The sequence below is a fragment of the Hypanus sabinus genome, chromosome 9, assembly GCF_030144855.1.
Source record: "Hypanus sabinus isolate sHypSab1 chromosome 9, sHypSab1.hap1, whole genome shotgun sequence".
Classification (NCBI taxonomy): domain Eukaryota; kingdom Metazoa; phylum Chordata; class Chondrichthyes; order Myliobatiformes; family Dasyatidae; genus Hypanus; species Hypanus sabinus.
In genome coordinates this window covers 48,575,838-48,586,961 of record NC_082714.1, presented here as the reverse complement: position 1 = coordinate 48,586,961, position 11,124 = coordinate 48,575,838, and the positions used below count along the sequence as shown (strand labels likewise).

Genomic DNA, 11,124 nt, shown 5'->3' with positions numbered 1-11,124 from the left:
TGAAAGCAAAGGACTGAAAAAAAAACTTAATTAAAAGGAAAGTTATGAAAATACTCAATAAAAGGTCCCCAGACCTTATGAAACTTTATATCTGAATTAAGAATTGAATAATGAATTTTTTTAAGGTCTAAGCAGGACATGATATCGTTAAGCCATTGAGCATGCGTGGGTGGGGCAACATCTCTCCATCTAAGAAGAATTAGATGTCTAGCCAGGAGAGAAGCAAAAGATAATATTCAACATTTAGTCGAACTCAAGCGTATATCTGTCTCACCCAAGAAACCAAACAGAGCAATTAAAGGGTTAGGTTCTAAGTGGTGATTCAGAATACAGGTTAAGATTATAAAAACATCTCTCCAAAATTTCTCTAGACTAGGACAGGTCCAATACATATGAATAAGAGAAACCTCGCCACTTTTGCATTTATCACAAAGAGAACTAATATTGGGATAAAATCGAGATAGTTTAGATTTGCACATATGGGCCCTATGAGTACAAAGAGAAGTTGAATTAACTGATTTGAGAATCGAGTCCCAAACCTCATCAGATAAAGTGATATTTAAGTCATACTCCCAAGCCATTCTGAATTTATCCACAGGGGCACACCGTAAGGATACTAATTTATTACGAATAAAAGATATTAAGCCTTTACCCAATAGATTAATAGAAAGAAATAAGTGCATAGCATTTTTCTCGGGCATTTCAGGGAAGTTGGGAAATAAAGGATTGATAAAATGTCTAATTTGGAGATATCTAAAGAAATGGGCATTAGGTAAATTGAACTTAGCAGAGAGCTGTTGAAAAGATGCAAAACAATTATCGATAAAAAGATCTTCTAAATACCTAATGCCCTTTCTATACCAATCATAAAATATTGAATCATACATAGTAGGAAGAAAAAGATGATTATGTAAAATAGGACTAGAAAGGGAAAAACCATAAAAACCATAAAATTTCCTAAACTGGGCCCATATTTGCAAAGTATGTCTAACAAGAGGATTAACAATTAGTCTAGACAAACCACTAGTGAGTGCAGAACCAAGAAGTGCAGAAATTGATAGATCTTTAGTGGAATTCAGCTCCATTGCTACCCAATTAGGGCGATCAGACTGGCTATGAAAAAAAGACCAGAAGATAAGACAAAGAATGTTAGCTGCCCAGTAGTACAGACAAAAATTAGGTAAGGCCATGCCACCCTCTTTTTTAGATTTTTGAAGATAAACTTTATTAATTCTAGAATGCTTACTCTTCCACAGATAGGACAAAATAATAGAGTCTAAGGAATCAAAAAAGGTTTTAGAAATGAAAATTGGAATAGATTGAAATAAATATAAAATTTTAGGGAGAATAAGCATTTTAATAACATTACTATGACCTACCAAAGACATAGATAGAGGTGACCATTGTGACAAACTCTGTTTTGTAGAGTACAAAAGATTGGCAAAATTTTCACGAAAAAGATCTTTAAACTTTAATACCAAGGTAGGTAAATTGATTATCAACTACTTTAAAGGGGGACATCACGAAATGCTAATACTTGTGCTTCTTTATTAATTGGGAAAAGTTCACTCTTATGTAAATTAAGTTTATAGCCAGAAAACTGGCTAAATTGATCAAGAAGTGAAAACATTGGAGGTAAGGATGTGTACGGATTTGAAAGAAAAAGTAATAGGTCAGCATAAAGAGAAATTTTATGCTCAACACCCCCACTCCAGATCCCCATCAATTCAGGACAGCTTCGAAGTGCAATCGCCAGAGGCCCTACAGCCCAGTCAAAAAGAAAGGGACTTAAGGGACACCCTTGACGGGTGCCATGTTTAAGGTTAAATAACTGGGATTGCTGAGAATTAGTCAAAACAGAGGTGGTAGGACATAAATATAGCAATTTGATCCAAAAGATAAAACTTTGACCGAGGTCAAATTTTTCTAAAACCACAAAGAGGTAGTTCCACTCTATACGATCAAATCCTTTCTCTGCATCGAGAGAGATAACGCATTCAGGAGTCCCAGTTGAAGGTGAATATAAAATATTGAATAAATGCTGTATATTAAAAAAAGGAAGATGATTTTTAATAAAACCAGTTTGATCATCAGAAATAATAGAGGGTATAACAGTTTCTAATCTATGAGCCAAAACTTTGGCCAAAATTTTAACATCAACATTAAGCAAAGAAATCAGCCTGTACGAGGAACACTCTGTTGGATCTTTGCCCTTTCTTAATAAAAGAATAATACATGCCTCATTAAATGAGGGTGGCAATTTACCATAGTTAAACAAGTCAGATAGTACTGAGAGTAACTGAGGTGAAAGAAGTGAAGAGAATGATTTATAAAATTCCACGGGGAACCCATCAGGTCCAGGAGATTTGCCTGAAGACAGTGCAGACATTGCAAAAGATATTTCTTCTAATGATATAGGCTCATTAAGTTTTGCTTTAGAATCAGATGAAAGCAAAGGGATATTCAAGCTATTTAAAAAAAGATCAACAGAAATATTCTCATTCAGAGATTCAGAGAAATAAGGCCGAGAATAAAAATTTTTAAATACATCATTAATTTCTGAGTGATTCGATGTAATATCCCCATTCTGCTTCTGGATCTTCTAGAACATCTCAACTGATTAACTAGAAATTTACCAGATTTGTCACCGTGAATATAAAAGCGACTCTTACTTTCAAGAAGTTGACGTTCAACAGGTTGAGTAGAGAGAAGGTCAAATTTAGTTCGAAGTTCTACACGCTTCTTATATAATTCGGGGTTTTTAGTCTGAGCATATAATTGAACTAATTCTTTAATCTGATTAATTAAGTCTAATCGCTCTATACGGGACTTTCTGTTAAGATTCGCTGTATATGAAATTATTTGACCCCTCAAATATGCTTTCATAGCATCCCAGACAATCTGGGATGAAATTTCAGATGCAAGATTTAAACTTAAAATATAGATAAACAGAGTTGTAGTGTTGTACAATATGGAAACAGGCCAATCAGCCCAGCTCATCCAAGTCTACCAATGGCTATCTGACCTAGTCCCATTTCCTCACGTTGTTCCTGTTTCTAAAGCCTGCTCTCCCACCTCATTTCATATACCCACCACTCTGTGAGAAAAAGTACCCCCCCCCCCCGTTGTCTTGTAAATCATTTCCCTTTCACCAGAAAACCATGTTGTTCAGTTTTAGACTCCACTACACTCAGATAAAAATCCATTTATGTCCTCGTGATCATATACAACCCTGTCAGCTCACCCCTCAGTCTCCTACAGTCCAGGGAAAATGTGAAAAGTAATTCAGGCTGTCCTTAAAATTTTATCCTGATAAAGTATTTTGTTATGTTTTTATATTTATCTAGTCAATCACATAGTTATAAAAATTCAACATCCAATTTTAAATGGGATAAAATCATCTTTATTGTCTTTTTCAATATCATTATGAATAGAGGAATTCATTTTTCCTAACTGGAACACCAAAATGGACCATTCAATTGGTTTAAGTAACTTCAAAATTTCCTGCAATACGATTGCTGGAAGTCTACTCTAAGATGCAGATTATCCTTTTGTGATATCAGTATCTTGAGGATATATAGACTATTTTGAGTTTCATCTACAATTGCCTCCACTTTTGTATGTCAATATGCTTCAGGATATCATTGAAAATTTCCTTAAACTCACCCAGTTTCACATCCTTTGCCACAGTAAATACAGAGGAGAATACACATTTAAAAATTGACCTTTTACTTGTAACTCCACACAGACCTTACTACACGGATCCTAAAGGGGAAATACTCTCTACCTCTTCCTCTTTGTCTCTTAACATGCATTAAAACTGTGAAGGCTCACCTCCACCTTATCTGCCAAAGATATCCCATGTCCTCTTTTCACCCTTTGGCTGAAGAAATTTCTTCTCTGCTCTTTTAAAGGGCAAGCCTAAATTCTGAGGGCATACCCTTAGTATCTCCTCCTAATGGAAACATCCTCTCCACATCCACTCTGTCCAAGCCTTTCAGTATCCGATAGTTTTCACCGAGATGGCCCCTCATCCTTCTGAACACAATGGAGTACAGGCCCAGAGACATCAAACACTTCTCTGGATCTGGATCCCCTCCAATCTAGTACACCCTTCCTTGGAGAAAGGACCCAAAATTTCTCATAATATTGCTCCATTGAGATCTACAAACTTACTCTTCGCTCCTTGTCGAGAAATAAAGTCCTGTGCAGAAGTCTTTGGAATGCTAGCTAAGTCTTACATGACAATAAAACCTCAGCATTATATATTTGCTTGTATATTTTAATCCTCCCAAAATGAATGTTAATATTGCATTTGTCTTGTTCACTATTGACTCAACCTGTAAATTAACCTTGAGGGAATTCTGATTTAGGAATCCCAAGTAACTTTACACCTCTGATTTCTGAATTTTCTCCTCATTTAGGAAATAGACCTTTGTTCTTCCTACCAACATGTATAACCCCACAATCCCTATTCTACATTCCATCTGCTTATTCTTTGCCCACTCTTCCAACCTGTCCAGGTCATTCTGCAGACATCCTGTCTCTGGGATATTGCCTATTCGTCCACTTATCAAACATAGCCACAGTATCATCAGTTTCTTCATCTAAATCATTATTGCATAAAGCAAAAAGCTGCAAATTCAGCTCTAAATTCCAAAAGTCACCAGCAGCCATCACGAAAAACTCTGACTTCTGACAATCAACCACTTTTCTATCTATACTCATACTTTATCTCTTATCCAGTGTAGCAGCACTGTGTGCCAGACCTTGTTAAAAGCTTCCTGATAATCCAAACAAATGGTATCCACTCAATGTATCACGTTTCTGTAAGAGATATGATATCACAATCCCACATGTCAAATATACTCTGAGATCATCAGCCTGTCAGGCTTCTTGCAGTTTAGGTGGTCAGACCTGCCTCACTCCTTGTCCTGCTCCTGCTGGCTGGATTTTTTCACTTTAACTTCTGTACTTACTCCAGTTTTTTCATTGATTGCATAACCACTTTGGGATCCATATCCCGCTCAACTTGTTCAAACACATCCAAGTAAGTCTAGCAATTGCCTCGGCCAGGAAGCCTATTAAAACATATCTCTCTTGTGCAAGTGACCTCTGTCCTGGAGATGTCCCACCATCCTGAGGTGTCTGTCAGACCTGCACCAGTTCATTAGCCACACATTCATCAGCCCTATCCTGCTATTCCCATAACCCTAGTGCTCCTGCTTTTTAACCAACTACCCAATTCTCTCAATTGCTTCTGCATTATTTCATCCTTTTGGTTCATCTACAGCCCCAGTCACTCTATGCAGTCAGTCAGGAGCTGCAACTGAACACACCTCCCACAGGTTGAATCACAAGGAACCATGGGAGCTTCCCTGACTTTCCCCATGTTCTGCAGGATGAACACACAACTATCTTGACTACTATCTCTAAGCCATCAAGACTATGAACGGAAAGAAAAGATCTTACCTCATCTTACCTTACCAACGCTCAGCTTCTTTAATGAGCCTCACACTTCCAATGAAACAAGTCTGAAAAATTCCTTGTGCATTTTCATGTGCAAAACTCATAATCTATGGCTCTCTAGTGCCTCTTAGATTAAGTAGACATAGGCTCAGTATCTATTGTGTCCCACTGTAAATCGTGCTAGTGATTCTCTACTTGTAGAATGCTGTTTCAGCTTCAGGATGAACACATGAATAGAGGTCACAATGTCACAGGGCTACCTTGTCTTCAGCACACAACATGAGTTCCTAACCAACAGATCACACTCAGTAAGGATAAGATAGCATTTGCTTGCCTTGATAAAGAAGACAAGATAATCAAAGACCCCACTCACCCCAGAACTTGGCTCTTCCCCACCCTCCCATAGGGCAGGATACAAATGTTTGAAAGCACATACTAGTAGGCTCAAGGACAGTTTCTGTCCCATAGTTACAATGGCATTGAACTTTTCTCCTCACGATCTATCTCACTGTGGCCATGCACCTTATGTCTGCTTGTATTGTACTTTCTCAGTAAAAGTAACATTTTATTCTTCATTCAGTTATTGGTTCACTAAGTACTACCTCAATGCATTGTTAAAACAAAATTATCTTTATGAATGCCATACAAGACATATTTTTTTCAATCATAGTACATGTGACAATAATAAGCACAACAGATCCCTTGTGTTTTGTCTCGTAAAGGGACAACACAGAAGCAGAGCAGCTGCAGCTGGGAGTGTGGATGTCTTTGTGCAACGACTGCTGCAGTGGTTGGAGAGGACAGAGTGCATGAATGGCTGATGCAGAAAGCTGGTGTGCAAGTGTGGATGGCGGTAACCTTCCTTAATGCTGTTGGAGATGCCCTCATTCAGGCAAGTGGGGAGTATTCCATCACACTGCAGAATTGTACCTTTGGTGAAAGTTGGAAAGTTCTGACTGTGGTATACATGAGTCTCTTGCCTTAGCAAAGCCAGCATCTGACCAGCTCATATATCTAAAGTAGATCTGTAGCTGGTCCATTTTGGTACTTGGTCAGTAATGATTCACAGGATGTTGATGGTAGAACTCAATGATAATGGTCTTGAACACAGGGACAAGTGTCTGCATGGCATCTTGTTGGAGGTCCCTGTTATGTGGCACTTCGGTAATGTGAATGTTACCAGCTGTTTATGGCAGAATGTTTTGCGGAGCTTGTTGTAGCAAGGCATGGGCTACTTCATTTACTGAGTGGAAAATGTGTTTGAACAGTGTACTACCAGTGGTGAGAACTTTCATATCTGACAATCAAAAACACTTGCAAATGTTGAAATTACTCAAAAGGTCAAGCTGTACCTGTGGCTGGGAAAGAAGAAATCACATAGACGTGACCTCCCAAGTGTTTCCAACATTCTGTAAATTAAATAGGCAAATTAGCTATTTGGTTTATTATGGCTGTGTGTTTGTATCCCATAACTGATATTCTGATGAGTCCTTTGAAATTTTGCACTCACCTTAGCAGCTTAGTGTGTCTTTTTAGAAAGCAAAGACCAAAAATGTGTACAATAACATAGCTGCTATTTCACCAGCATAGAACAGTATAGGACAGGAAAAGGCCCTTCACCCAAACTAATTAAGCTAGTGATATCTAATCTATTCTGCCAGCAGATTGTCCATATTCCTCATTCTCTGCACATTCATGTGTCCTTCTAAGACCGTCTTCAACATCTCTATCATATCTACCTCTACTACCAACCATGGTAACACAGCACTGACACCCACCACTCTGTTATAAAAAACCTATCCCATATATTTCCTTTGAACTTCCCCTTCTTGTGATAAATGCAGCCCTCCAGTAGTGGACATTTCATCCTTGGGCAAAAAGACACTGGCTGTCTACTCTATCGAAGCCTCTCAAAATAGCCGAGGCAATTGCTAGAGTTATTTGGATGTGTTTGAACAAGTTGAGCAGGACATGGATCCCAAAATAGTTATGCAATCAGTGAGAAAACTGGAGTAAATATAGAAGTTAAAGTGAAAAAATCCAGCCAGCAGGAGCAGGACAAGGAGCAAGGAAGGTTTGATCACCTAAACTGCAAGAAGCCGAATGGGCTGATGATCTCAGGGCATCTTTGACATGTGGGATTGTGATATTATATCTCTTACAGAAACGTGACACATTGAGTGAATATCATTTGCATGGATTGTCAAGAAGCTTTTAACAAGGTCTGGTACACATTGCTGCTACTCTGGATAAGAGATAAAGTACGAGTATAGATAGAAATGTGGTTGATTGTCAGAAGTCTGAGATTGGGGATAAAATGGTGGTTTTCACAATGGCTACTGGTGACTTTTGGAATTTAGTGTTGAATTCTATCCACAGTAAGTTTGTGAATGCTCATTGCTGGTTCGCTATTGAATGGACACACAAATCAGAAATAGAGTTTTGTCCATATGTGTCCATTTACAAACTTCATAAATCTACCCACTGACGATGCAAGATGATATTAGTTACCCAATGAATGTTCATAGCAGAGTCATCAGTCGGAAAGACCCCAGGACCATGAAGTGCACTTTACTGCTATAGCCCAGTATTTTAAAATAATTTTGTCTGAATTTGATGATGTAAGTTTGTCATCGGTTTTCCATTGGTACAATCCCATATCTATACAGAAGAGAACATTATTCAGGTTATATTATAATAGTCATGGATCTGATTTCAACAACAGAAACATATTAATTTCTGAAAAATAGTATTATTTAATGAAAAAGTGCAATCGGCAAAATGAAGTGTAAAAGCTGAACTTCAACCAACAACCAGAGAGTTCTACAGTTTGAAAACGAGTGTATTGAATTAATCGTCAACAAAATTGGAGAATTACACTTGGTGTTGAATGGGCAGAAGTGGGGCTCAGACAAGCAATGGTTCAGCAAGTGTTAACACAGAAGGGTTGCAGCCCTCATTTGGAAAGTGTGCCCAGCCCATCTAGTAGTCAGCCTATTACAGTCAGGTGTTGAACCATGAGCCAGTTCGCCGCCTATAAAAGTGAAGTCAAAACTCCAGATCCACACAGCTTTCTTGTGCAAGCAGTGACAGTGAGAGCTTAACAACCAAAATGGTGAAATTAACACAGGCTCAGGAACAATACATCAGGAACAAATGGGACCAGATGGATAAGAAAGCAATAACTGCCCAAGCCTTGGCAAGGTATGATGGAAGTGTGTTTTCTGTTTTATGTTTAAATCATGCACTGTATTTTCAACTATGGTTCTAGTGAAGGTTCTTTAATTTGCTATGCTTGCCTAGATGCTGTCATTGGGTGAAGGAACTAGTATTCAGCACTGCACTGAGATTCCAGATCAACCCACAGAAACTCAACTCTTTATTTGATAAAAATTTCCTCAATCATGAACTTTGAGAAATTAATTAATTCTAAGTTATCATAACAGAAACTGGGCAACTTGTTTTTTTCTCTTTCTAGGGTATTCTCTGTGTATCCCTGGACGACCAGACTGTTTAAAAATTTCAATGGCCGTTTTGCAGCCTCTGACCCTGGTGTTCAGACTCATGCAGGCAAAGTGCTGAAGGCTCTGAACACTGCAATTGAGGATTTGAAGAATATTGAAACTAATTTCTATGAACTGAGCAGTAAACATCAAAAAATCGGAGTGGACACTCAGAATTTCAAGGTAAAAACTCATCTTTTTAGGATGTGCACAGTTTAGTTAAAGGGGTGTTTTAGATATTTCTCAATTACAGAATTTATAACAAACATGACAACCAAGCATCATGAACTGAACTGCAGGGAAAAGGAGCACATCTGCTTACTGTGCAAAGGGCAGTCCTTTTCAAATTTTCCTGAGAAGTTGATTTCAATTTCCCTTTATTCAACATCTAACAAATGCAGAACCATTTTTGACTTCACTGCTCTAGGGACACTGAAATTATCCTCACATTGGCTGTTGTCTGTAGAGAGTTCGCTCCAGTTTGCAGTGCTTCAGGTTAATTAGCTACTATGCATCAAAAAGAGTCAAAAAGGCTTTGATGGGCACATGAGACTGGGATATGTTGTCAGGGTACAGGAAAAAAGGTGGGGCCCAATGTATTTACAACACTGGGAATGGACATCGACCCAGAGGACAAAATGGACTCCTTCTGGGCTGTTCTGTATGAAGTCATTGGAGGTTTGAGTTTTGCTTTCAGGTTTTGTTTCAATGTTGTATACTTATTGTTTTTCTTCACAGCTTCTCAGCCAAGCCTTCATTGTTGAACTCGCTCTTCGTGATAAAACGGCATTCGGACCAGAGGAACATGAAGCTGCCTACAAGTTTTTTAAACTGGTGACAGAAGCTCTCTCCAACAACTACCATTAAATCTATAACCTGCATCCTTCACCACCTTCAGAAATGCAATGAAAACATGTATTATCAATATCTACAATGTGTTGTTTCTTTAAAGAATTTGTGTAAGTTCAAGTCATGCTAATGTAAAGGTGGCACAATATTCCTCTTTGGATGGGAATTTTCTTCAAAAGTTGGAAAATATTTGTAAGCATTCTTTTTGCTACAATAAAGAAACAACATTTCTCTCACAGAGGTAAATTCTTCATCTCTAGAGAATGAATATTAAAAGATCTTTGACTTGGTCAATGTTGAGATGAACAACGATTTGGTGTTAAAAAGCAGACATTGAGCACAAGTAGGACCTTTCGCTGTCCCAGCACAGGTCAAAGCATATTTCATCAGCTGAAGTAATTAGAAATAAACTAACTGATGTAATTTAGGGTAAAGCAGCAGCCAAATTCTCACTTTTATTCACATTTCATAACAAGGTTTCAGCCCAGTGACACACTGTCTGTTCTCAGAGTAATTCCAAAGCTCTTAGATTTTCTGTACCCACATAATCCATTAACACCTCCCCATTCTCCCATCACCATCACACCTTAGACCATTTTTGTACAACAGTAGCACATAGTTTAGATGAATTATAAAAGGGTTGTCCATACAGAGCAATGATTTAATTATTCATCAGTGGGCCTTTTTAAAAGAGATTTGATGACTGGGATAACATCCACACTTCTGCTTAGAAAATGTATTATAGTATACAAAATAGAATAAAGTAATACAATTTTTAGTTTAAAACAACAGGGGCAGAGAATGAAAATTCTCTGCTACTTTAACAACTGTCTACTTTAAAATGAGGAAAATGTCCACAATAGCTTTGGTTGTTGTTTTTCACACTCAGACCAACATGGGCAGATCACTGTGAGACACTGTCACATTTCATTGCTGAAAACATCACTTATGTCAAAAGTAAACAGAGGCCTGTCTAAATTATCAGAAATATTTCATTAAAATTAGAAATGCTCATCTGTTGCTGCAACAGGATGTGAAGCGGAGGTGGAGCAAAGCTGGTACATTTATGTTCAAAATGTGGGAGTTCAACTCTCGCTTCCATTTAACACATCCATCCATTATATTCAGCTCTAGGTTCCAGGAATGGAGGAGATGCATTTGTGGTTCTTTCTTCCACTTGTCACCCTTCACAATCTGATCTTCTCACCTACAGAGAGCTAAACCCTATCTCGTGAGCACTGCCATTCACTGTGGCCGCCCCCCCCATCAGATATAAAGTGAAAACAAATTGAGTGTTTATTTC

General features: G+C 38.1%; 1 protein-coding gene across 1 annotated transcript; it reads left to right on the top strand.

Annotated features, from left to right (window-relative positions):
- The first annotated feature begins 8,581 nt into the window (after positions 1 to 8,581).
- On the top strand, positions 8,582 to 9,839 carry LOC132398824 (hemoglobin subunit beta-like). Its single transcript, XM_059978665.1, has 3 exons — positions 8,582 to 8,673; positions 8,948 to 9,155; positions 9,711 to 9,839. Exons 1-3 carry the CDS (start codon positions 8,582 to 8,584, stop codon positions 9,837 to 9,839), a joined length of 429 nt encoding a protein of 142 aa, XP_059834648.1.
- The last annotated feature ends 1,285 nt before the right edge of the window (positions 9,840 to 11,124 follow it).